The sequence below is a fragment of the Ciona robusta genome, chromosome 14 (genome assembly GCF_009617815.1).
Source record: "Ciona robusta chromosome 14, ASM961781v2".
NCBI classification, from domain to species: Eukaryota; Metazoa; Chordata; class Ascidiacea; order Phlebobranchia; family Cionidae; genus Ciona; species Ciona robusta.
In genome coordinates, this window is record NC_143248.1 from 2,100,093 (window position 1) to 2,128,066 (window position 27,974).

The 27,974-nt window shown below is 34.6% G+C and overlaps 1 protein-coding gene across 3 annotated transcripts; it reads right to left on the reverse strand.

Annotated features, from left to right (window-relative positions):
* LOC149724865 (adenylate cyclase type 5-like) lies at nt 1-27,833 on the reverse strand. 3 transcript variants are annotated; one of them, XM_089892390.1, is made up of 29 exons: nt 25,177-27,831; nt 23,100-23,144; nt 21,528-21,617; nt 20,926-21,021; nt 20,423-20,690; nt 19,883-20,040; nt 19,241-19,329; nt 18,273-18,388; nt 17,212-17,374; nt 15,481-15,630; nt 14,996-15,120; nt 14,366-14,477; nt 13,849-13,976; nt 12,679-12,840; nt 11,997-12,135; nt 10,626-10,765; nt 9,866-10,031; nt 9,205-9,302; nt 8,210-8,291; nt 7,797-7,898; nt 6,748-6,912; nt 6,150-6,325; nt 5,335-5,461; nt 4,870-4,979; nt 4,445-4,601; nt 3,793-3,997; nt 3,257-3,381; nt 1,144-2,742; nt 1-121 (listed from the first exon to the last, which is right to left on the reverse strand). In XM_089892390.1, the coding sequence occupies exons 3-28, from the start codon at nt 21,583-21,585 to the stop codon at nt 2,602-2,604; spliced, it is 3,558 nt and encodes a 1,185-aa protein (XP_089748516.1). In that variant the 5' UTR covers nt 21,586-21,617; nt 23,100-23,144; nt 25,177-27,831; the 3' UTR covers nt 1-121; nt 1,144-2,601. The 3 variants fall into 3 exon arrangements, with proteins under 3 accessions (XP_089748516.1, XP_089748515.1, XP_089748517.1); XM_089892389.1 differs by lacking the exon at nt 23,100-23,144 and having other exon boundaries at nt 25,177-27,833; XM_089892391.1 differs by lacking the exons at nt 23,100-23,144; nt 25,177-27,831 and adding an exon at nt 23,731-24,020.
* Between the last annotated feature and the right edge of the window lie 141 nt (nt 27,834-27,974).

A 27,974-nucleotide genomic window follows, 5' to 3' on the forward strand; every position in this document is an offset into this window, starting at 1 on the left:
TTTTTTTTTTTCTTAAGCTTTTATTTGTCCAGATAAAAAGAATAAACAAATCTGATAAACCGTTTTTCTGTACGAATGAATGTAACTTGCTTTCTACTAACGTTGTCGGAAAACGACAGTCCTTATAACAGTGGTTCCCAACTCGTTTTTAAGGCGACCCATTTTAAAAATAAATTCAGTTCGGTAAAATCTTGCGACCCAAGCATATTGTCGTAAAATTTTAAAAGCCATACAAGATTGCATTGCAAACGGGTAATCCTTTAGCTGGTGGTCAGTGACAATTTTGGTTTCTAAATGTCTTATAGACCTTACTGATACCCACTGTTTAATTATTTTTGCAAAAAATTCGGGTGTTCGTGTCTAAAATTAACTTTAAAAATGCGCGAAAACATGCTTCGTCACCGTAATTTGCCTGACCTGCGTAAGGTTAACGCTTTATTACGTCACATTAGCGGTATGTTACGTCACAATAGTGATATATTACGTACGTTACAGTACGTTATAATCCTGTTTTCGCAGTGTTTTATGTTAGTTAAAGCCCTGCTTAATCCAGCCCTAACTCTTAACCCCTAACTCCCAACCACTAACTCCTAACAAGCAGCACTGCAAAAGCATTAACTTTTTCAGAAAATAATATGTTTATCAAATCACTAATGAGCTATAGCTGTGCTCGCTGGCTATCGGTGAGTTTTGGCGTTGCTTTACGCGCGTACAAAGCATTTTTTGCAAACATTTGTATACTTTACTTAAAAAGCAAATATCCAAACTGTTTTCAAGCACCTGCAGGCTAAATAATCAAGGGGACAATCGCTATTATGACGCAAACAATCAACGTGTGAATTGCTATTATGTCATAATTAATTGCCAGGTCAAACAATCGCTATTATGATGCAATGAATCCACGTGTGAATCCCTCCTATTACGTAATAAACATGCTGCTTGGTTGAGGAAAACATCGTAAATATGAATCAGTTCTACTTCTGTAACATTTTTAGCTTGTTCACCACCGCCTGTTGCAATGTTTAATAGGCAAGTTACATTTAATTTAAACGCAACTATGACAAACTGACAAAACCAAACGACCCAAAAAAATTATCAGGCGACCCAACTTTGGGTCGCGCCCCACGTGTTGGGAACCACGGCCTTATAATACGGGTGCTGTTTCATACACCTTTTTATGTATGACTGGTATTTTAAACAACCCATTAGCAACCACTGGGTTGGAGCAATTGCCGTTAAGTGTCTTGCCCAAGGACACATACGCCCGCAATGGTAGCAGCTCTGGGCCTTGAATCCATTACCTCTGGATCAGAGGCAGGCGCGCTAACCATTTTGCCATGGCGCCGGACAACGAATAAAGGGTATGCTCTTCACTGCAATTAGGACTCCGCTGCATTGTATGCAAATATGGAATTTATTGTATAACACGTAAGCACATGTATTATCCCAATCTGATAGTTTCACAGTAGATACAAAAAAAACAGGAAAGCATAAGCACCGTTAGAAGCTGTCGCCACCCCGTCAATTGAAGAAAAGTGGGCGAAGCAACCGCAAAGTTAAAAATACTGATCCGCAAATGAAACTGTAAGTAGCCACCCCAAGTATTGGGTGCTGGAAGTCGATAAAATGCAATGATTCTAAATCAATCAATTCTTGCAAGGAAATAAGTAAATAAAACGACAGGGCATTAGGAACCAATAAAACATGGATTCCACGAAAAACAGCACAGTTAATAAAGTGTAGTACGTGGTGGGGTAAAGCGGTTCGCAGCGCAAAATCTCTGCGCCAGAAGACCCCTGCATCAGGGTCAAGTAGCACGGATTCGGGAAGGGGTCAGTGTTTTGGAATTTAGTTGTACTGTTTAATTAAGATGCCAGCACGGTAGTATGACAAGATATTCAGTTATAAAAAAACAGTAGAGTTTGGTGGGTTTTGACAGGCACTGTAAAGTTGTATTGAATGAATGAAAGTAACCTACTTTATCCTCGCGTGGCGGGAAAATGACAGTCATTAAACATGGGTGTTCTGTTTCATACACCTCATGGCAGCTTACGAGTAACCAAGTATGTTACTTTGTGAGTGATATTTTCATGTGATATTTGCATGAACCAATTGCTGTATTTTCAGCTAGGTTAACACAGTAAAACCAATTGCTTTGTCTGTAAGGAACATTGCATGTAATTAAGTACGCCTAAATCGACGCTGGAACTTGAGAATTGCTAGAAATATTTCGGCTCTTGGGATCTAACACTTGGGTGTTTTTTCGAGACTTTTCGGAGTGTATGCGACCAAGGACTGCTGTGCAAAGTTCAGACGCCGCATTCGAGGAGACAAAGTGAAATAAAGCATCTATATCGACATGTGACGACTAATAGGGAACAGGAATAGGGGCTTGTAGACGATTGTTGAACGCAGTGGTTGATGTGTAATCTTTTTTTAGAGGAAAGTGACGTCATTTTTTAGATGTAGCGTCATACAATGACAGAAGTCCGTTTTTTATGACGTCACAGAAATTTCGCTTGAAACCTGAGTTTGCTTTTTTTGCCACTATGGTAGCGGAACTGAAAAACTGGTTAGGTTATGGGGGTTTTAATGACGTTATCAGCTCGTGGGTTCCTCGTTGGGCCGTGGGCCTTCGAGGAAATACGTCATCATGGTACCTTTCCCTTTAACAGGCACAAACCCGCGAGGAACAAAATCAAAACCCTTTGTTTTTAGGAGATTGTAAACGTCTTCTGAAACCTGGGTGTAAATTCAACAATTGAAATAAATGAATGAATCATAACTGTAACTTATCTTTGTGTGTCAAGGAAAACGACAGTCGTTATAAAATGGGTGTTCTGTTTCATACACTCCATGTCTGCTTACGAGTTATAACAACAACCCATTAGTGACCTCTAGGTTGGAGCAACTGTCGTTAAAGGTCTTGCCCAAGGACACATAAACACCGAATAGTAGCAACAAGCTTTGAACCTATATCCTCTGTTCCAAAGGAAAACACGAACTAATATCCTAAATTGTGAACCAAAAACAGGTGTATACTAGAACAGTAACATACCAAAAAATAAAAAATCACATCAAAGCTAACTGTAGCAAGTTTAGTCAAAGAAAATTGCAGAAATAAACGAATAATAATACTTTTTCCTTCTGGCAGATGGCAATTATTTAATAAAGATTAAACGTCAATTCAGCTTGATCAATTTTACACAGTTTAAAATAATGTCAATTTTTAAAATTTTAGAATCTTAACAATTACCTGAATTTTGTCGTCTATACCAGTACTGTCCATTCTACTTGCAACGTTTACCGTATTGCCCCATATATCATATTGGGGTTTACGAGCCCCTATTACCCCGGCAACCACTGGTCCGCAGTTTAACCCTGGAAATAAAGGCTTGATTAGTTACAGACCAGATTCTGATAAAAAGCTATAAAATGCGATTATATGGCTTTATATTCAATAAAGTTAAAAAATAAACAGCAATAAACAGAAAATTGTTTGAACTGTAACTGTCTTTAGCTTTTAGCTATACGCGCACAGAAAACCTTTTGATTAATGTGTGGCTAGCAATTTAGACAACCCTTTGGTGACCACTGGGTTGGAGCAATTGCCGCTAAGTGTCTTGCCCAACGACACATGCGCCCACAATGGTAGCAGCGATGGGCCTTGAATCCATTACCTTTGAGTTAGAGGCAGGCGCGTGGGCGTATATATAAATGCCTATGTGTGTACAGACCCATTACCTCTGCTGAACAGCTTATACATAAAGTAACACCTGGCTTAAAGCTTACCTATTCTGAATTTGAAGTTATTAAACGAATGTGTATTGACAAATTTCAGCTGGTCTTGTAGTCGCATGGCAAAAACCGCGAGTGCTGAAATGTGGCTCATATTTTCTTTATCATAAGTTGCGCTATTTAGCCCCGACGAGACCATGTATGTACTGCCCATCGTTTTGATTTTTTCAAGCTGGTAAAACTGCGGTTCACTAATGATCTAGAAGTACAGAAGTGTTAGCTTTATGTACCTCCAAATATATATAGTAGGGTGGGGGATAGACATCTTTTCATTTTATTTTCTCGTCCAATTTGGTGGTATCAAAAGAACATTCAAAGAATTATAAACCCGATCCTCACGACTCCCATAGACCGTTGTTAATTGTTTAAAATACTAACAGGACATTTGGATATTATGTGCTAAAGGTGTCTCTTTCTACCCCACAACATTCTTTCTACTTAAAAACCTACTAATTTCCAAATAGTTTCTAAAAAAATGTCCCATATTATCTTAAAATGATATCAACTTTAACACTATTTTTAAATATTACGTGCTAAAGGTGTCCCTTCTTACCCCACCCACACTGCTATATATCCTAGTTTCAAAATAGTTTTTTACATAAGGACCCATATTACTTTAAAATGTTATCAGTTTTTTTTTACTTACATTGTCAAAATCGGCGATAATTTCGTTGAGCAATCTCAGGCATTCAACGCCTTCATTATTTGCGTCTAATTCCATATAAAACTCAGAGAAATTGGTTATTGTTGCGAACATAACGGCGACACATTCACACGACTGGCAGTAAAGGTCATCGTCATTTCTGTGACAAAAAGTTTGAGAACGTTTAGTCAAAAATCTACATCACCACGCGTATAAATAAGTTACACACGTGGTAACTCGAAAGTGAGTACGAGGTGTATGAAACAAAACACACGTATTATAACGACTGTCGTTGCCCACCATGCGAGGATAAATAAGTAACATACATGGTAACTTGTAAGCGGGCACGAGATGTATGAAACAGAACACACGACTGTTGTTCCCCTGCCACCCACCCGAAAACAAAATACGTTACATTCTTTACTCACTTTTCTTTCTTATCAAGATAATACTTGGCTACATCTACAGGCAAGATATTGTGGATAAGTTTCCGGTTATAAGCTTGTTTCTTCACCATTTCTTCTCTTTCTTCAGCGGCCTAAATGTAATATATAATATATAAGTTCACTAATGCGTTTTCATTGTCAATTTCGACATGCATTTAATATTGTGGCTTTTAAAATGCCAAGCGTTATAGACATTTAAGTACTAACTTAACCAAAAATAAAAAAACACATTTTAATAGGGGAAAAATTATCATAACCAAAAAAACAAAGCAATTTTTTATGGGGAAAAAATACCTCCTCAAGCGTACAAACTTAATAACTAAAATAACTAAAAAGAAAAAAAACAGTTTTTTATCAGGGGAAAAAAATTAACTTGACTATTAAGAAAAACAATACTTTTTATGGGGAAAAAAAACTCTGCCAGTGTTAAGAATAAGAGCATTTAACCTGTTTGTTCCATAGAAAATCCATCCTCGCTGTGAGCTCTGCCTGTTGGCCTTGCATGAGCACCGCAGCAACGAACAGCATCAAAATGAACGGAGACATCAAACGTAGAGGTATCATCACGCTTTCTCTGTTGTGAAAAAAATGAAAAATTAAGCAAAACAAGCAGGGTTAATATTTGAAATCTTGATAATATTGAACGTTTAGTTGTTGTATATAGCTCTTATAGGTTCTTAGGGCCATTACATATATTATAATTATTATAGAGTATAGTAGGGTGGGGAAGACAGGACACCTTTGGTACATATTATACAAATATCCTGATTGTGTTTTAAACAATTAATAATACATGGAAGTCGTGAGGATACGGTTTTATAATTTTTTGAATTTTCTTTGTTTACTATCATATGGGACGAGAAAATAGAAAGAAAAATATGTCCCATTTTCCCCACTCTACTATATGTTAACAAAGCACTAATTAATAAAGCCAGCGAGCATAAGAGAATTAGCAACAAAAATACATCCGTTAAACAGGCTACGCATAAAAACTAATAACAGAAAAATGCCACTAAAAGTAGTGACCGATTAAGCTCCCAAAAGCGATCGGAAGTCCAGGGCTGATCATTTATTACATGCTAAAATACACTGTCAAATGTGGATCCATTTACTTGCAGGCTAAAATACGTGCTGTATTTTTGTTACTTTTACGTACATGTTAAATTACTTAAGTTAAAAATATTTTTAAAAAAGCAATCTTCATGGCTGGAAATTTTATTACATGCTAAAATAAATGGTCAATTTTTGATACTTTTACTTACTCGAATGTAGCATGGTTCAGCAGATCAGCATTGTCAAACAATGTAGGGTTTACCAGAAGTACCAGCAACGTGTACAACACGGACTGGCTGAGAAGCAAAATTAATTTCGAGAATCCCGACGTACCAAGAAATTGGGCACAGGCAAGCATAGACAGCACCATGCTGTAAGTGAAGTACTGCAAAAAAAGTGGTTTATTTTATTATATAGTAAGGTGGGGGAAGATGGAACACCTATTCATTCTATTTTCTCGTTAAATACCATTGCCAGTTTAGGGTGGTTATTTATCATCTGCACAGTTTTTATTAAATGAATGTAAGTTGCTTTATACCCGCGTGGCTGGAAAACGAGTCTGTTTTAAACACCTCGTGACAGCTTCAGGTTACCACGTATGTAACTTTGTGAGTGATTGTTTTATGTATATGGCTGATAATTTGGACAACCTATTAGTAACCACTGGGTTGGAGCAATTGCTGTTAAGTGTCTTGCCCAAGGAAACATACGCGCATAATGGTAGCAGCGACAAGCCTTGAATCCATTACCTCTGGTTATTAGAATGTATAAATCAGAAGAATAAAACTATACCACGTTTTTGCTTACCTGTGGAAAATGGCAAGATTGTGGTCCACATATCGTTGGTTTGCTTTCGTCCAACAATGTTATATTGAGTATGTCTGTTACGTTGGATGGGGTCAACGCAGTTGGAGTGACGTTAGCAAATTGCGCCGCACATGTGCGTAAATCATGCGTAGGCAGGAAGAAGAACTGTATAATAATAATATAATAAGTTTTATTTGTTTCTTCGATCACGGTAGCGAAGATTTAGAAATATTTTTAAAAAAGGACAAGATATAGTGACAAAACAACAGTTGTTAAAACAAGCTTAGAATTAAAAACATATTTACATTTAATTGGAAGAAAATATGCGTGTTCGCTACACCTAGCAGACAAACAAGCTATTTGTGTTTAATTATTATCAAGTTATTCATTCATATAGGTTAAAACACGCTTATAAAGTTAAAAACATATTTACATTTCATTGGAAGAAAATAAGCGTGGTCGCTACACCTATGTTGTAATTTAAATTCAGAATTTCTTAAAATTTATTAGGAGCGCGGTCTATAAAAAAACATACTTTAATACAAAACACCTCCTAAACCTTGGTCTGACGACTCAGTTTAGCTTGCTGACAATTTTCATTTACACTGTTCTAGTTTGGTGGACTTTATAAAATTCAAAGCTTTATAAACTTTGTCACGAATATTGGTAAATTTAAACTTGCTTTATTTTTTCTCACCTGTTGTGCTTTGTATCTGTGGATCCATTTTTCTTTTGCTGACTGTGACTTACAGACTCTTGACTTCAAAGTACTATTCTGAATGGTTTAAAATTCAATATATTTGGTAAAAATTCCTATTTTTTTCATATCTCAACAAAAAATATTTTGTATCATTTTTTTCCCGACTTTTCTGAACTGGAAGTCTGGGTTTTTCTTTCCTTTGACTGTTTTTGACTTTTTTTTTAATTTCTTATTTTCCGACTATATTTTCCTATATCTCAACAAAAAACCTTTTGTATCATTTTGTGATTTTTTTTGACTCTTCTGAACTTGATTTTCCATCACTGTTCTTAACAAAATTGATACATACCATATTCCCCACTGCCATGCTTGAAATTAGGGCAATAATTGATACTGAGACAAAGGTGACAGCTTTACGTTTTATGCAGCTACAGTCCGACTTTTTCAGCATCTATTAAATAATATGAAAGTTATAGTTATAGCACTGTGGGGTAAGATGGATACTGTTAAAATATAATTTTTTTCCAGCAAATCGGACAAAAAAGAGAATAACAATATGGGCCATCTTACCCAACTTACTAGAGTATGAAAAAGGTATTTAAGTGGAACGAACTAAAAAACAGATTTTCGTGTTTTTAACTTTGACAAACTGCCCCCAATTTTTTTGATAGAAAAAAACAGTTTTTCTTTCTTTTAACTTTAGAAAATTGCCCCAACATATTGTATATATAATAGTTTATAAAATGGCACAGTGTTTCTTACCTTGTAACAGATCGTGGAAACCAGAAAGAAAGGAAGAATAAGACCTGCTGTCGCACAGTAGACGGCAAACATGCGTTGCTGACTAAAAATTTGACAGCAATGTTATTGATTTATACATATGTAATTACATACGTGATTACATGCAGCGCTGTCGTGGCATTTCAAAAGGATGACATACGCTCTATGCAATTACACAGCGTGTACTAGGTAATAGAATATGCCAAACCCAGTTACCATTGGCGTAGTGGCTGTAGAATTAAATTGGAAAGGGCTTGGTATTGTTTTCGATATGAAATTTTAATTTTCATTTGACTGGTATGCGTGCGAATTAGGATGAATGTATGGATTAAAAAAATTTGAAGCGAGCACCTGTCAAAACAAGCGGTAAACCTGACCTTTTAAAAGAAAAATATTTATTATAAAAACACCGCTTTTTTTGGGAATTTTATAGCGGAAGTCGCAAAATGCAATAAAGAAGCAAAATATACGAGGTTCAAACTAGCATGTCACAAATGTGAATCGTTTTAACAGTAGTTGACATTCATTTTGTAATTTTTATCTAAATTGCAACACAACGTTGCAAAGCTTATGATAAACATCCCTAAAAATAAGCATTTGTTACCAAACTCTAGATTAGATAAATGTTATAACTGTAAAAAAGTTGCTAAGTGAGATTTAAGTCTCAGATTTGGGGAAGACAAATACGTAGACATGAAGTTTTTTTTAAACTATTCAAACTGAAATCGGGTGTAACGGTTGAAATACCGGGGAAAATTTATTGTTTACCGTTTTTCTCGTAATTCGTATCCTAATAAGACAATGTTTTCCGTAAACACTGTTTTAAAACAGTAAAACAACACATAAAATGATATAAAATGACAGCAAAATGGCAAAATAAAATTATATGAAACGACAGCAAAACGGCAAAATAAAATTAATATTATTGGCCAAAGTTTGATCCATAAAAGGTTAAACAAACCAGCATATATACTTACAAAGGTATGATTATCAGTTGGATAGCTACCACGTGGATGTAAATAAAGATAGCGAACCCAGTGTATAGGTGGAAGTAATGGTCATGCTGCTGGGCGTACTGTGTAAACATGTTTATATTATTGGGGGTCAAAAATAACACATTGTGTCAAAGTAAGAGAGATGGTGTTAGCATATAATATAGTGGGGTGGGGGAAGATGGGACAACTTTTTATTCTATTTTCTCGTCCCATTTGGTTGGAAACAAAGAACATTTAAAGAATTATAAAACCATATTCCAACAGAAGATGTCCCATTTTACCCCGCATAACTATATTCATAAATCGGAATTGATTTTTTACCTATCAACAATGCTATTTTACAGTCTCGAAGATACATTTACAAATTTTTTTATTTAAACATTCTTTGTTGAACATCAAATGGGACGATAAATGAGTATAGTAGGGTGGGGGGAGACGGGACCTTTAACACATAATATCCAAATATCCTGATCGTGTTTTAAACAATTAACAACGGTCTATGGGAGTCGTGTGGATACGGTTTTATATTTCTTTGAATGTTCTTTGTTTACTACCGAATGGGACGAGAAAATAAGATAAAAAGGTGTCCTGGCCCCCCTCTAATATAGGTTTTATCTGATAGAAAATATATCCAGAATGTCACCTCTTCCTTTAGCTTTCTATCCTTGAAAGACCGAAAGTATTTGCTGAGCTGGTTTGACTTGATAAAGTCAAGTCCTTGGGCGTCAATCGCCCGGTTCAAAAAGTCGTTTACTTCGCCGTCGGATAAAATACTGTTGTTGTCTTTCAGTAAATCGTGGGAAAGGTTCCTGAAAATGTTAACTGTTATATGCCATACATTTTCCAGAATGCGATTATTTTTTAATTATAGTAAGGTGGGACACCTTTAGCAATATTATCCAAATATCCTGATCGTGTTTTAAACTATTGACAATGTTCAATGGGAGTTGTAAGGATACAGTTTTTATCATTCTTCGAATTTTCTTTTTTTACTACCAAGTAGGACGAGAAAATAGAATAAAAAGGTGTCCTATTTTCCCCAGCCTACTACATATGGCATTCGTGGTCACATAGGCAGAAATAAGTTTACTAAACTGAACAAAACACGTCAAAATGCAGTTCATTTTGCCAAACTATACCCTTTAAGTTTGTGAAAAAAAGAAATACAATAATTTAGATAATAATTTGTAAAGCTTATGCTGTGTACAGGTACATATATATATATATATATTAAAACTAGACTCTAAAAACTATTCCATCTCTTTTGTCACGATAACAAAGAACGGAAAAGTTTACAAAAGCGAAAATATGGTAGTAACAGTAAAACAAAAGTTGTTCAACTACGCTTATTGATAAAAAAAAATTTCGGATAAAACCATTCTATGTACTGCTGTCTAGCTTACTTTGAGTATTCAAAGCCCATTAATTTCATTTCCTTGGCTGTTTTGTTCTTATTTCTCCTTGTGTTGTTGGTATGTGTTGGAACTGGTTGTCCCGGCAGTGAAGACTCGTTGGTACTAACCTGCGGCATTATGGTCGGCAACTGTAGAAGGAAAATGAATGAATGTAACTTACTTTATCATCGCAAAGACAGTGGTTATAACACGGATGTTCATACACCTCGTGCCAGGAGTTACCATGTATGTTACTTTATGGGTGATTTTTTTATGTGTGGCTGGTAATTTGGACAACTTATTAATGATCACTGGGTTGGAGCAATTGCCTTTTATTGTCACTCATGCCCACACACATACGCCCACAATGGTAGCAGAGAAGAGTCTTGAACCCATTACCTCTGGGTAAGAGGCATGTTAGGACTACAGAATTGATTTTTATAAGAATCGATTTTTTATAAGACTGCCAGTCTGTGGTCGAGATGAAAGGCCCGCGTAGAATTTGAAGTCAATTAAGTGGGGTTAATGGGTTTTTCTCGTCATAAGATAATAGATTATATGGGAGTAGTCTACAACAGCATATAAGTAATACAAGCACTGTGGCTACAAACAGGGACAATTATCTTAACATTATTTAAAAACAGTCAACTATCAAATTAAGATAAAAATTTAAAAACAGTCAACTATCAAATTAAGATAAAAATTTAAAAACAGTCAACTATCAAATTAAGATAAAAATTTAAAAACAGTCAACTATCAAATTAAGATAAAAATAGAGACGATAAATTGGTTTACAACAGCATATGTGTAATACAAGGGGTTATAGCTACAACATGGGATAATTTTTTTAAAAACATTTTAAAAATAAAAGTAAACGTTTGAATTAGGGTAAAATTGACATGTTATTTAAAATGTTATTTAAAAACGCCAGAAATGTTGCATGTTATTTAAAAACGCCAGAAATTGAAAATAATTGAAATTTCTCAGCCTTTCTATTCTATATGGTTGAAATCTTACAGCGAGGCACGTCATGGAACTTGGAATTTTTGGGTTAAAAATAGGCACTGTTGCATGTCCCTTAAATAAAAAGCTCTAAATTTCAAAAAATGAATTTTCAGGGATTTTTTACTCTATATGGTTACAATCTTAGGCGAGGCACATTTCTCAAGTAACTTTACGTTAAGCTAAAAAAAATTAAATTTTCACAGCTTTTCTAGTGTTTTCTGGTTGAAATTTTGGCATACTATGACATTTCAGTTCATTTCTCTTAGTAACTTTACCTTAAGTTAAAAAAATCGAATTTTTACAGCTTTTCTAGTCTTTTCCATTGGGAACTTAGGCATGCTATGGGATTCCGGTTCATTTCTCTAGTAACTTTACCTTTGCTTGAGGCTTTTGCTTGACTATGAGGTAAGTTTCCACACCTTGTAGTTTACTGTTGCGTTCGTAACCAAAGCCGGGTTCCACTTCGTAATCGTCGTGTAAATACTTAAGTGTAGCTGCAGTTATATGAATGCGCCTGTGAAAACATGATTTCCAGATGATTTTTCTACAGAAGATCATATAATATTAGTGTACAGTTAATTCAGAATAAAAACATCATTTAATAAATAAAAAACAAAAAAAAATTTCCAAAAAAATTAAAAAATACTTTTCTAAAAAAATATTTCTTTGTTTTTTTTCTAAATATTATTTTTTTACCCCTGTCTTTAAATTTAAAAAAATATTACACGATTTGCTGCTATAAAATATATCCAAAGGAGATTTCTAATTTAGCTACAATGATAATAATTTTAAAATAAAAAAATCACACAAAAACATAAGAAAATCACAGAAACTGCAAAAGTTGCCAAACTATCCTAATATCCACCTCATGACCAGCAATTTGTTTTTAAAACACAAAAAATTACAAAAAAAAAATTCCCAACGCCAAATGGTCTATCCGATCGTAAAATATATAAAAAATAACCTCAAAAAAAAAAAATTAAACTCCTAAAAAAAAATTTTTTTTTTAAAATTATACCCTTTACTTATTTTTAATTTTTCTAATTTTTATTCTTACCCTGCTTTGCCGCCAGCTTCCATAAGGTTGGCTAGTGTGACATCGTTACTCCAAACGTCAAACTGCCATTTTTTGAGACCAAGTACTCCACAGTGTACACGACCAGTGTGAATACCAACTCTCATGTTTAATTCTGGTATGCCAGTCATTTCCCGAATTAAACTGAAAAGTGTAAAAAAAGGGTTATGAATGCATAGCTTATATAGTATGGGGGAAGATGGGACACCTTCAGCACTTAACACCCAAATAACCTGATTGTGTTTTAAACAACAGTCTACGGGAAATGTGAGGACAAGGTTTTAAAATTTTTTGAATTTTTTTGTTTACTACTAAATTGGATAAGAAAATCGAAAGAAAATGTATCCCATCTTTCCCCACCCTGCTATACTATTGTATTGTTTGGGGTAAGGTCCTATAGCGTACCACATTATCAACTAATACACCATGATGTTTATCTGTATGACATTAAGCCAAAATAATGTCCTAATACATATGATTAAAAGATATTGAAAAGTCCTACTCGAAAATTTGATGCTACAATTTGTGTTTATTGTACATCTGTCATCTACATTGTAAATACCTTTGTTTTCAATAAAATTGGAAAAACTATCAACACCTAGTCATTTAAAACTGATACCATTGTGGGCGTATGTGTTTTTTGACAAGACACTTAAGAGCAATTGTTCCAACCCAGTGGTCACTAATGGGTTGTCCAAATTATCAGCCACACATATTAAACAAATCTAAAGAAATATTCACTCTAAAAAAATATTGAACAAGTAACAAACATGGTAACTCGTAAGCTGGCACGTGTCACTTTCTGGCCACGCCAGGATAAAGCAAGTTACATTCATTCAATAAATACTAAGAAAAATGTACAAAACAAACCAATACAGAATAAAAGAAGACACTAAACTCATATAAACAGAACACTAACAAAGTGAATGAATGAATGTAACTTACTTTATCCTCGCGTGGCCTGAAAACAACTGTTGTGTTCTGTTTCACACACCCTGTGCCAGCTTACAAGTTACCATGTATGTTACTTTGTGGGTTTTGACAACCTATCAGTGACCACTGGGTTGGAGCAATTACCGTTAAGTGTCTTGCCCACACCCCACACGAGTGTTATGTTTTAAGTTTATGGCAAAAATTATTTGTACGACTTACGATATTGTGTCTATCATGTCCAAGCCCATTTGTACACAAGCATGCGCGTGGTCAGGTCTAGGCTCGGGTAAGCCAGCCACGCAATAATAGCAATCGCCAAGAATCTTGATTCGTAGGCAGTTGTTGTCCTGTAAAAAAAGTATTTTTTTTAATTAGAAAAATTAGAAAAAAATATTTAATTATTATTTTTTTCAATAAGAAAACAATTTTCAATTAGTGTACTCTTAAGAAGGGGTGTGTATAACTGAAGTTTGGAATTTCAAATGTAACATAAAGTAATAGCAGATTTAGAGTGTTTAATATTTAACAGTTAAAAAAGCAACAATTTTACAGTGTCTTATTATCTAGCCACATTTTACAACAATAAAAATGGATTTTTTTACTGATCTTAAAAAACTAAAATTAATATTTTTTACACATTTCCAAAATGTAAAAAAAATTTTTTTTCACTTTTCCTAAACAAAAATCAAAAAATATATGTTTTTAAAAATTTAATGAAAATGTGTCTCTAACTTACCCGTGCTAAAGCATCAAACCGTGCGAAAAGTTGATTTAACGTCCGAACAAGCCACTGGGGTTGACATTGTGAAGCAAGTTTCGTAAACCCTTCAATATCAGCGTACAATATGCTGGGAAAAAATAGAGAAAAAAACATGAATATATTTATTCTTAGGGGCGGGGCAATGACAGTAGTTATAACATGGGTGTTCTGTTCCATAAACCTCGCGCCAGGTTACGAGTCACCAGGTACGTAACTTATTTATCCTCGCATGGCAGGGCAACAACAGATGTTATAACACGGGTGTTCTGTTTCATACACCTCATGCAAGCTTACTAACTACTATATATGTAACTTGTGGGTGATTATTTTTTTAATGTATGGCTGACAACTTCGACAACCAATTAGTGACCACTGCGTTGGAGCAACTGCTGTTAATGGTCTTGCTCAACAACATATCGATAACAGTAGAAGCAATGTCCGGCTGAACGATTTATACAGTATTTTCAAATTTAAGTGTCTTCAAAAATTATTATTGACAAAATTAGGCTGTCCGTCTATGCTTTGATGACAAACAAAGATTCAAAAATTTATAAACATTAAGCATTATATGAATAAGCGGGCCAGAGAATAGATAAAATAAAATACCTAACGTTGTTGTGCTTTTGGATGTAAATTTTATAGAATTGTTGTGTCTTGGGTTTCGATTGGTCAATGTCACCTTTCATTTCCATAGCAACGTGACGTGGCAGAACAGAAAGTAACAACCTTTCCTGTATTAAATAAATAAATGAATGAATCTAACTTACTTATCCTTGTGCGGTAGGGCAACGACAGTCGCTATAACAAACCCACACCAAAACCCGAAATTAAATAAACTGGAACACCATTACATGTAGTAGGGTAAAAGAAGCCGGAACAACTTTAGCACCGAATATCAAAATATTCTGATCGTTTTTTAAACAATTAGCAACGGTCTATGGAAAATGTGAGGATACGATTTTATATTTCTTTGAATGTTCTTTGTTTACTACCAAAGGGGGCAAAAAAATAGTAAAAAAAACTGTCCGATCTTTCCCCACCCTACTATATAAAACAACACATACAAAATACACAATAATATGACACTGTACCTGGTGCAGATTCTGCCTTTGCAGATTAAGACGAGCGACGATACATTCTCGCGTCTCAGTAAATGCTTTTCGCTGAGCAAGTTCTGATGTTATACGAATGCACATGCCGACCACGTTGGTGCAGAAAAACAAAAGGAAGTCGGAAGCAATCTGGGAAAAGTTACAATTTAAGTTTGAATAAATGAGATTGGGTTCATACAATAAAACAATACGGGTTAAAACTCAAATTTTGAGCATGATATAAATTTGCCGAATTGACAATTTTTACTTATCGGTCCAATACACATTGTAGTATATAGTAGGGTCTAGGGTTGGAGAAGATGGGACAGCTTTTTATACTATTTTCTCATTCAATTTGATATCCTCACACTTTTAAAGACTGTTGGTAATTGTTTAAAAACACGTGCAGGATATTTAGATATTATATCTAAAGGTGTCCTGTCTTCCCCCACTACACATACAGTGAAATATGTATTTGGCCCACACAGTAGGGCTATGTAAGTTTGACAACATTGTGTAGGCACCAGTAATAAACGCAAGGACTGAGTTATAGCACGCTTAACTCCTATCGTCTAGACTTGGCGTGTAGCATGCCTGGCCACAGGTCTTGTTTTTCTTGGTAAATTGTAAACGTCTGTTTGTTGTTTTACAAGCAGTTTGAAAGTGCCCATGACACAGCAATACACCACGCTATGTTAATACTGTACATATCATAAACAAGGTGCTGGGGCAAACAGCTAGAAAAGTATTTTAAAAAGTGTTACCGCATGCCGCACCATATTTTCAAAAAAGCGTCAAAAATATTTTATTTCCGATTTGCTTGTGTATAATACCTAAAAATACTTGTGCATTTTTTTACCACAACCTATTGCTGATTATGCACCTAAGGGCTAACCTAAATGTAAAAAAATGTAACAGTTCTTGTTGTATGCCTATTCGTAATCCATTATTCAATGGAAATATTGGGTTCTCGATGCATTATACGAATAACAACAATCCGAAAAGAGTCCTTAGTCAAGAAACATACGAACATTGCTCTAACTTAGTGGTCACAAATGTGTTGGTAGCACCCTGGTAGCCGGGTAATAGACCAACTCTTGCCTTAATCTTACCCCAATGGCATATAACATATAACATAAGCTGTAGGATTTTGAAATCTCAGTACACATGACTGGCTATTAAGTAAATCCAACTATTTGGCAAAGGATTTTCTAATGTTTCGAACTGTTCCATGGTATGTGATATTGCCTTATAGGGCGGTAGAGTAACCTAACGTTTTAGAGTAAAGTTTGCTGGATCTTACTTTCTAGGAATTGGGATTATTTTGTTCATGGGAGTGTTGCATTTAGTTGTCAGTGTATAAATTCTTGTGGTATGTATCTTATGAGGGTTTTGTTGCCTTGTTATTCAGTTATATCCAATTGTGTGTTTTCTTAAACTGAATGTTCAGTAGCAGCATTTCTTAAACTGGGGTTAATTTACCCCCAGGGTAAATTCTTTGTATTTAGAGGGTAAACGAGCTACCAATCGAAATTTAAATCCGTTTACGGGACAGAAAAATTCCTCTATATAGGTGACGAATTGAACAACCTATTAGTAATAACCAGTAAAGAGAAACAATTTGCATCAACTGTGGCTTTATTAAACAAGTAGCACTGTTGGGAATCGAACCCAGAAAAATTGTGCCAATTGTAGTACTTTACCAGACATTGAACGACTTGTTTTAGTTACCTGGTTGGGGTAATGGGGCTTGGGTCCATTTGAAACATAGGAGACAAGCATATGGCTGCAGGAGAGGATAAAACTGGCCGCAGACACCACCAGAATGTTCAGAGGTATCATGGTGTACATAATGTATACCATGAACAAAGTGAGCCATACCATGTAGCTTGAGCTGGGGAGGAATGTAATACAAATCAAATAGGAGTATTTGAAATCAAATTTAATGGCCAGAACTTATGTTTTTTTAATTTTCAAAACAGTTACACGATAATACAAGTTTAAAAGTCAAGTTTTATGACCAGAACGTGTTATTTTTAATGTCAAAAGCTGAATACAAAAGTTGTTGCAGCTGTATTATTAGGGAGAAGTTAGTAAAATTTTAAATTATTGTACAGTAATAAAAAGTTTCATTATGTGAGAGGGTCTGTTTTATATCAATTTCAAGAAAAAAAAAAACAGTTTTTGAAATAAATAAATATAAACACTTAAATAATATATATATATATATATATATAATATATATATATGATAACCAACTAATATAACACTAAATATGACAAATTATGTAAAAAAAGTGTAAAACTATTCCACCAACGTTGAGCCTGCCATCCAAGGAGACTTTGACTTTTAATGCTTCTCTTAGGAAAACTTCAAAAAAATAAACACTCACAAAGTAACATGCGTGGTACCTCGTAGGCAGGCATGAGGTGTATGAAACAGAACACCCGTGTCATAACGACTGTCGTTTATCACCACACGTGGGTAAAGTTACATTCATTCATTCTCTTATGATATTTACCAGAAGAGCCATTCACACTTTTTATGGTATATTTTATGTCTGATAACAACAGCAGAAGAAACAATATAGTAGCATGGGGGAAGTTGGGACACCTTAGTACATAATATCCAAATATCCTAATCGTTTTTTAAACCACCGGATTCGTGTGAATATTTTATAATTCTTTGAAATTGAATGTTCTTTGTTTCCTACCAAATGGGACACGAAAACAAAATAAAATGGTGTCCCATCTTTCCCTACCCTACTATATGAGTTCTGTCTTAAATCTTACCTTGACCGCTCTAAAAGTACAACTGACACTAGATCAATGATAACAACCATGGCTAGTATGATGTAAGACACCAAGAATAATGTGTGCTGGGAAAGTACATTGAGAAGAAAGATCACCTGCAGGAAGAATTCTTGTAAAACAATAAAAGTGTTTGGAAAATTGAATTGGTAATCCAAATGACCACTTTCTACATATATACAGTCAGTGGCGCAGCCAGAAAAAAAATAAGGGAGGGGGTTTAATAAAAAAAAAATCCATTTAAAAAAAAATTATATATCGACCCCCTAAACCCCCTTGGCTGCGCCACTGTATACAGTTGAGAACTATACCTTTATAATATATATACCTATTTTTATTAAACACTAAAAATAGTTGGACAAATTGCATTGATAATGCAAATAACTATTTCTACATACATAGATACATACAGTTATGAAATATACCTTTATAATATATATGTATATATAAAAATATTCATTCTTGTTATATGCTAAAATTGGTGGGGAAAATGCATTGGCAATATAAATATCCATTTTCTACATATGTATATAACATCGTATATATAGTTGTTAAATATACGTTTATTTATTATATATATGTATATGTAGATAGGTTTATAATTTGTATGTATGTATGTATTTGTACTTAAGTATAAATGACATTAGTTTACATGTTCTTAAACATACTGATCTAAATAAAATAATTAACAACAAAATATTTAAATTTTTTATACAAAAATTTATTTTTTTCCTACAAAAAAACTGTTTTTTTTATATATAACATCTATAAGAGAAATTAAAATTAGGAGTTTTCAGAAGTGTAAAATAATTTCTACTTTAAAAAAACAACAGTTTAAAAGGCTACAGTTCTGAAAGCCACATTAAAAGTAGTGTATCGACTATCAAAATAATGAGTACATTTGAATATAGTTAGTTTAGATTGTATATAAATTATAATAATCAATTTACCTGCAAGGCAATACACAGTAGAAGCAATACAATGATAATAATTCCATACACCATGTCGTTCCAATTTTGTCCTGTACAATATTTAAAACCTGTGGAAAATGTGACATGAGATACAATACAAATGACTGTTAAGCTATGATACCTGCACTGTTTGTTACAAAACAGCCAGTTTTGAATTTGTGATCAAAACATTGCAGTAAATAAGAGCATTTTTTAAACAGTGCCGGTATTTGCTGTGTGGGTTTTTTTAACTTAAATTTAATAAGGGTGAGGTCCTACAGTGAAACGCGCTAGATAAACAAAAATTTAGGCCAGAGTTGACTGATTACTAAGCATATTTTAACTTTCAAAATAAAACTTTGCAAAAATATATTAAGAACCAAAATAGTTTTTAACTGAATTAAATTAGGGGGCCCTACAGCAAAATATATAAGAGGTATTAGAATGTAGGCTTAAGTTGGCCCATTACCCAAGCTACACTTCTGTATTTTAACTTACAAAATAAAATGATGCAAAGAGATTTGAGTAACCATTGCAGTATTTAACTTAAATTCAATAAGGGTGAGGTCCTACAGTAAAACGCGGTAGATAAATACAAATTTAAGCCAGAGTTGACCAATTACTAAGCGTATTTTAACTTACAAAATAAAATGATGCAAAGAGATTTGAGTAACCATAGCAGTATGCTAAGCATATTTATCTTGGAATGGAAGAAGTAGCGCTGGTAGAGACGTTCAGAGCTCCAGGATTCAAAACGGACTCCAGACATGAATTTGTGCAGCATTTCAGCGCATGAAGACCTAGTATGAGCGTGGTGTAAGATTTTGAAGCAAAATTATATGTAATTGTTTGTGGTGTGCATGGACACTTTTAGGGTTAAATAAGTGTAGTAGTATAGTAGGGTGGGGAAAGATATCTTTAGTAGTTTAGTACATAATATCCAAATATCCTGACCGTATTTTAAACAATTAACAACATTTTATGGGAGTCATGAGGATACCGTTTTATAATTCTTTGAATGTTTTTTTGGTTCTACCAAATGGAACGAGAAAAATTTATTGAAAAGGTGACCCATCTTCCACCACCCTACTATATGATTTAATGATTAAAAAAATTAGGCGGGAATTTTTATGTGGGCTACTTAAAGTTATATTTTTTTCGAATAAAATAGTTAGAATTTACCAGAAGCAGCATTTCGTTAACATTTTCGGGGAGCGTGAATTTAATTCCACTTCCGGGGTGGGTTCAGGTTGCTGTATAGGTGAAAACGACTGCATGGGTAACATAGGGGTGTCACCCTCAGAGTCTAAAGTCCTATGCCTGATAGAGAAGTTTCTCTTCTTGGTGGAGGCTTGAGGGGAATTGGCAGGAACAGGGGCGGAACCCATGCGTTCTTGGGTCTTTTTATGGTTTCTTCCCGTTGTAGGGGTAGCAGGGCGGGAATTGGACACTGGAAAATAAGTGGGTTACTTTTACTAGGAATGTATAATACAGAACTTCGAATCCGTGAGATTCGAATCTAACTACAGGATTCTGTACTCTGTTTAATGACGTCATAATACATCACCTCTTAAAGTATATTAACAATTTTATAAAAGTAGTAAATGTAAAAAAAAATTAACATCGTATTTGAGAGACTCTTAGAAAAAAAATTTAAATAAGGGTTTGCTAAAGTTAAGACTTACAGTTCTCGTCTAAAGACCCCGCTTTCCTCATTTTCGGGTTCAGTCGCTTTAATATCCTCTCGGATAAAGGGGGGGAGGGGGTTGCCCCGTTGGCATCTGACAATGGGAAATATTATGTTGTATGTTTTTTTGTTATAAAATTTTGAAATACAGACTAAAATATCAGGCCCACATCATAGGTCCTCATTTTTATGAGGTGAAACAACATTTTTAAAGTCTTAAAGCTGTCGGGCTTAAACAAAACATTACTACAGTGGGGTGTGGGAAGATGGGACACCTTTTTATTCTATTTTCTCGTCTAATTTGGTAGTCAACAAAAAACATTCAAAAAATTAAAAAAACGTATCCTCACGACTCTCATAGACCGTTGTTAATTGTTTAAAACAAGATCAAGATATTTGGATACTATGTGCTAAAGGTGTCCCATCTTCCCTCACTCTACTATACTTATAAAAGCTATCATTGCAATGCAGTTTCAAATATATGCAAACACTGGTGCATTCTTCACATATACTTTACAATAATACTCCAAGAGCACTGTATAATACCAAGAAGATTATTAGATATAGGCGCTACGATGCATAAAATACTACTGTAGCTACCTTTTAAATGCTTTAACTGTTCAATCTTAGATGAGTTAGGGCTCTCACATGTAGTCATTTCCTTAAGTGAAGCGTGATTCCGAAGCAGACCTAATTAAGTCAAGATATCACTGGCTGGGTTAGGAATAAATTAAAGTATTCAAATGAATACTGTGTACTCTGCTATACTTTCAAAAAAGCCATTAAACAAAAAATATTTTTGTTTAGGTATTATTCATTTAGCATTGTCTAGTTGATATAGATTTGACAAGATATACTGTCTTGGTTGATATTTTGGGTTCTGCTGTTAAATATGTAGATATTTAATATTAAATTCGAAAAATCGGCCTTTGGCATTTGTGAAATCTATTTTTGTCTGTGTATTTGATTTAACTATTTTAATAAATTGTTTTGGGTTCTGCAGTTAAATGTGTGGATAGTTTATATTAAATTCGAAAAATCGGCCTTTGGCATTTGTGAAATCTATTTTTGTCTGTGCATTTGATTTAACTATTTTAATAAATTGTTTTGGGTTCTGCTGTTAAATGTGTGCATAGTTTATATTAAATTTGAAAAATTGCCCTTTGGCACTTGTGAAATCTATTTTTGTCTGTGTATTTGATTTAACTATTTTAATAAATTGTTTTGGGTTCTGCTGTTAAATGTGTGGATAGTTTATATTAAATTTGAAAAATTGCCCTTTGGCATTTGTGAAATCTATTTTTGTCTGTGTATTTAATTTGACTATTTTAAGAAATTGTTTTGGGTTCTGCTGTTAAAATAGGGATATTTTATGTTAAATTAAAAAATTGCCCTTTGGCATTTGTAAAACCTATTTTTGTCTGTGTATTTGATTTGTTAACACAGAGACAAATATTAAAGTGTTGAGGGTGTTAATGCTTATGGCGTACATGTAAATACGGAAGTTTAAAAATACGCAATTAAATGAGGCTGGCTTATTAAGCCGCTGTGTATGTGCCAAGCTAATTGAGTCAGAGGTGCTCATATATAGAAGTATTGGGCTCGTGTGATGTATGCTTAATGAAATATGTATGACATTCTGTCTTACTGACGTGCAACTAACTGATAACAGGAAAATACACATCTTTTGCAATTAGGCATGCATAGGATGCTGTAATACAAAGGGGTACATTTTGGGCGCCTAAAAGTGAAAATAGGATATTCTAAGACCTGAAATACCAGGTTTACTACTGAAAGGTCGTAGTGATTTAAAATATTTTTGGATGACAACAAATATACAAACAAACACTGACTTAATTAAGCACACTAATGATAAATTAGGTTCTATTAGGACACAGTACAAATGAATCACGAGGAAAAATTAGGTGATTTTACAAGACAGTTAAATACAGCCAACTTTGGCAGGGGATAAATTAAAATTTTAAATTGCACAAATACATGACAGATAACACAAGGACAAGTTATTAGATGGAGATTTTATCGGGCTGAACAAGCAGAAGGGAATATGTGGTGCGTCAATTAATGTCAGTTGGTTGCACTATTTTAGGCATTTTTTATATGGGATTATTTTGATGAGATTAAAAATGACAACACTGATATAATGAAGCTCACGATTTAATATGGTCTCTGCAGGGCGTAAATCTCATCAAACAAAGTCTGTAAGTCATGATAAAAAGCTGTAATCCACATTCAATGGAGTGGTAAAAATAGCCAACGCTAAATAAGCAGGATTAAAATAAAGTACTTAGAAATCCGGACAATGAAAGGATTAGTTAGCGTAAATGCCAGGTGCATCGTCTCACGTGTAACTCTCATTATAACAAGACCTATTGTTTAAGAACTCAACTGACTGGCTTAGGGCAGAGCAAAAAAGGTAGATCAGGCCATAACTTGCAAAGCGTGCAGTCGGAAATTATATGCATGTTTCATTAAATATTAATAGCATTGATTGAGCATAAACACAGAGAAAAGGTTCTTAATTTTTAAAGCTTCCTTGCCTTCTCTCGATAATTTGACAATATAGCACCTCTTTGCTACCAGTGAATGCAATTATTATTAATTTTATGTCGCTTTATAACTTAAGTTGATTAGCTGAATTTATACCCCAGCGTGACTGAGAAAAAAGTCACAAACTAGAAAATAATAATTCAATAACTAATCTACAACAAATTAATAAATTTTTGATGGAAAAACAAAAAAGAATCAAATGTTAAAAAAACTGCTGAAACTGGCAGTACCTAACCTGTGCAAAGTTGATGGATTAGTAAACGTCTATCTCTACTGTGGTAAACGACGAATTAATAAAGTGATCACGCGACTGGAGCTCTCATTAGTATTATTCTATCAGTAGCTTGGTGACTAACATCTTCCTGGCTGATGCAATTAATGGGAACAACAAAACTGTAGTGTCACCGGATAAAAACTGATATATGGTTATGTCACATGCTCACATTTACACCATAAGTCTTTTTTCTCTCTTTCAGTTAGCCTAAAAACAGCAGTAAAATAAAATCTTTATAAACATCATACCTTTTTACCTAATTTTTTTAAATTGGAGTGAATACAAATTTTATATACACCATAACTTTTTACCTAATCGCTTAAAAATTGCAGTAAAATGCAATGTTTATATATATATACATCACAACTTTCACCTAATTTCTTGAAAATTGCAAGTTAAATACAATCTGCATATACATTAAACATTATAACTTTTTACCTAATTGCAATGCTTGCTGAAGGTTAATTAAGACAGTTGTTGGAACACCATCTTAAAGAACAGCATAACCTCTGCTAACCCTCCGTGATCAATAGTTTATTGGACAGTAAATCTTATTCTCATGGTGGGTAAACGTGAATATGACAGCGCTACTTTCTGAGCCATGTACTTATGCCCAATTAGCCAGGTTTAAATTATAAGGAAGTCTATTCAAATATCCGGCTTGAATTTAAAACGCACAGCGGCCAACATGACCGATTTAACGTCCAAATTTGTAACTCAATCTATGTAATTGTGAATTGGCTGGTTTAGTTTCGACGAAGAGTACTAATTGTGACAATGGGGACGATTTAAACACCACACCTTCTGTGAAGCGATCGTATCATGTGAATTACAATTTGAAAATGAGAAGGAAAATTTTACGTGGCTCGGTCACGACTATCAACTGAAACCTATTTGCTGATCCTATTAGGGTAAACAGAATGGGAAATTAAATGTCTGATGAATAAAATGAACCCTCTCTGTGTAGGCATGCATCACTACGCATACTTATTTTAGTTCAAGGAAAATATTAAGAAATGCCAATTGTCAACACAAGTGTATGCAAATTTTACATTGTTGACAAAAACATCTTCTTGCCTAAGCTGAATGTAATATATAAATGAACATAATGAGATAGAATTGTATTAATTGCTTATGAAATGTTCTTGTTGGTTTTGGTATTTCATTAATATATACTAAGGTGTGAAATGGTATATTTAAACAGCTGCAACATGCCATATACCAGATTGCACAATCTCTGTACTCATGGGACAATAGCAGTATTATTTAAAAGATTCTATACTTTAAAACACGTTTGCCTTTTTTTACCCTTGTTTTATTAGAGATTAGTAGACCATAGTTGCAGAGCAAAAATTCTGTTGCAAAGGTCTATGCGTGGCAAAACAAATAAAGTAACTGAACAGTTACCTTTTCTCTCTTCCTTCTGCATATTTGTATCTTCGTAAATGTTCGTGGCTAGTAGATCGTTATGCAAAACGACGTGGCTTAGTAGAATCATAGTATGCGCTAGTGCTGTGATAGCTTATTCATGCTGGTATCAGATACTGCATCCGCCAGCACTTGATTCTACAGCGCGGCAAACAGGGCAAACAACTAAATAAGCGAAAATACCTACAGGAAAAACAAGGTTAACAGTGTTAAGTAACATTGATTGTTTCCGGTCGTCGGGCGGGAACTACGGAAGAATGTTACATTTGTGCTCTCGGAATTATCAGCTTCGGTTGTAATCTGCATGGCAAAACACGATCTAAGCTAGCAGCTTAAAGCCTGTCACACGTAAGCTAATGCAGAAGCCGTGTCGGCCGCGCAAACGACAAGTTATTTCCACAGCTCGGACTGTGCGACCTGTGAACTGTACCGGCTACCCTGTCGTTCTTGGAGACGGACTAAAATCAATAACAATTCCATTGAGAGTAACGAGAAAGCACCCGGTCGACTTCCGTTTCAATCTCGTGTCAATTTATTTACGATTTCCACGCTCCGCATAGATTTAGGTAAACACTATACTTCTAATCCCACTGGTGTATACTGCACTTTTTCAGGCGTATCTCAGAAGTACACAGTGTTACTTGTATGGCCTTGTAAAAACATCGTTTTCTAATTCGTAGTTAAAAAGCGATCGATATGCTAACGAGCCGTGTTACATGGCGAAAACGCCAACAAACAGCGGTTTACCATATAGTTAGTTTTGTATACAAATGTCTGTGCGCTGTTAAGTTGCGAGCACTAAATAAACCACGACTGCAACAGCACCGCTGCCGATTGATTTTACTGCCTTATCTTACTAAAACGAATCAATGGTGTAGGACGTATGTTATCATGAACCAAAACATATCTCTTCACATAATTAAAAAAAGACACGAGCGACGTAAACCAAACTATTAACTAGATGGAAAATGAGTTTTCCAACTAAATGTAAACTAAAAATCCAAAAAATGTTTTCTTCTAACGAAATGTAAACTTTTAACTGTAAGCGTGTTTTAACAACTGTTGCTTTGTCGCTATATTTTGTCTTTGGTTTAAAATATTTCTAAATCTTCGCTACTGTAATCAAAGAGACAAATAAAGGTATAGTACTGACGAGCACTGTTGCACTGCTAATGCGCTAGGGCTAGAAGTTCAAAAACTAAGATATAAAAAACAGTTCTGCTGAATAAAAGCGGCAGTGAGGCCAATTCCTCGCAAACGAATGCAAAAATATGAAGAAACCAGACAGCGGTTAAAGCCACAACAAGACAGCGGCGGTGAAACAACGGTTACTTATTCACGCAAAGAACATCGATGTTTTTATAGGGTAAGCCAAATTACCTGCCCGATTGAGACGAAACAGCACATCGATTTTACCAGAATGAAATAAAAGTATGGAACAAAAATCTTTGGAATTTAAGTGGATAGTGCATTAAAGGTGGTTTTCATTCACACACGTGTCATTTCGGGTCGTGAAATTCGGGATTTATTTTGTCTCCATTTAATTCGCAGGCGTTAGTGATTTAATCTTAATTTATGAAGGATTTATACACCATAGTCTTTTATTAGAATACAGCTAAAAAGATTGCATTAAGTGGAACGAGGACTGCTCATTTATTATCGTAATAGTGACACGTTACATAACTGATACATATCGGTACAGATTCCATCTAAAAATAGAAACGAGTCGGATTTATACAGCATTAGACGAGCTGCCTCCCTGCCCGCAAGATTGGAAATAGAGATGGGAATTACAAAATTCTCTTTTCTAATTAAATAACGAAACCACAAAACTGCGTTACCAATAACAGAAAATTTAGGGTGGCAACATAGAGAACGGCATTGCTTACAGTAAGAAATACCATGATATTCGCAAAATACTTGACAGTCTTTGTCAGCCGAAAAAGATTTATGAGACTAACAAAAGTGGAGGGCACGCAGTTGAGTTAATATTTGCCAAACGCAAATTCATTTCCTGGATACACTTCGTAATACGGGCGTACGCGTTTCAAGCATTTACGGTGCTTTAAAAGATCGCGCGACCAGGTAATATAGTAGGGTGGAAAAATGGGACACCTTTAGCACATAATTTCCAAATATCCAGATCGTGTTTTTAACAATTAACAACGGTTTATAGAAGTCGGGGGGACACGGTTTAAAAATTATTTGAAGGTTCTTTGTTTACTACCAAATGAGACGAGAAAATAGAATAAAAAGGTGTCCCATCTTCCCCCACCCTGCTATACGTTGGGGCTATTATTTCCTTTAAAGTGTGTTTCACAGTTCTCAGGCTCTATCAGCTGCGGACTGCATGCTCCTTTGGGAATGCCGACTTGGTGGTTATACGCGAAGCTCAGCCGAGTTTTAATTTATTGATCAAAGACCCGTCCGCACTCACAGAAGGTGCCAAGTGAAACACACGCTTTCTTCGACCTAGCAACAACGCTAAGCAACGGTTAAACTTCGCCGTTCAAAAACAGGCGTGTTTTCGAACCGTCGAGTATCACATGAAAAGTAAATTATCCGAAACAACTTAAAAGCGCCATTGGGAACTGTTTAAGCGGGACTAATAGGTTGATTTTAATTCAGAAGAATAAAAACCTGATTTTAAATAGCGCTTTTAGGCGCTGGGTTCCGGCATAGGTCTCGGCGCTGTTAATACTGGTAGTAAATTAAACAAACAACATTAAGGTTGTTTTTTTTCTAGTAAACGAGCGGTGACCACAATTCCAAGTAAA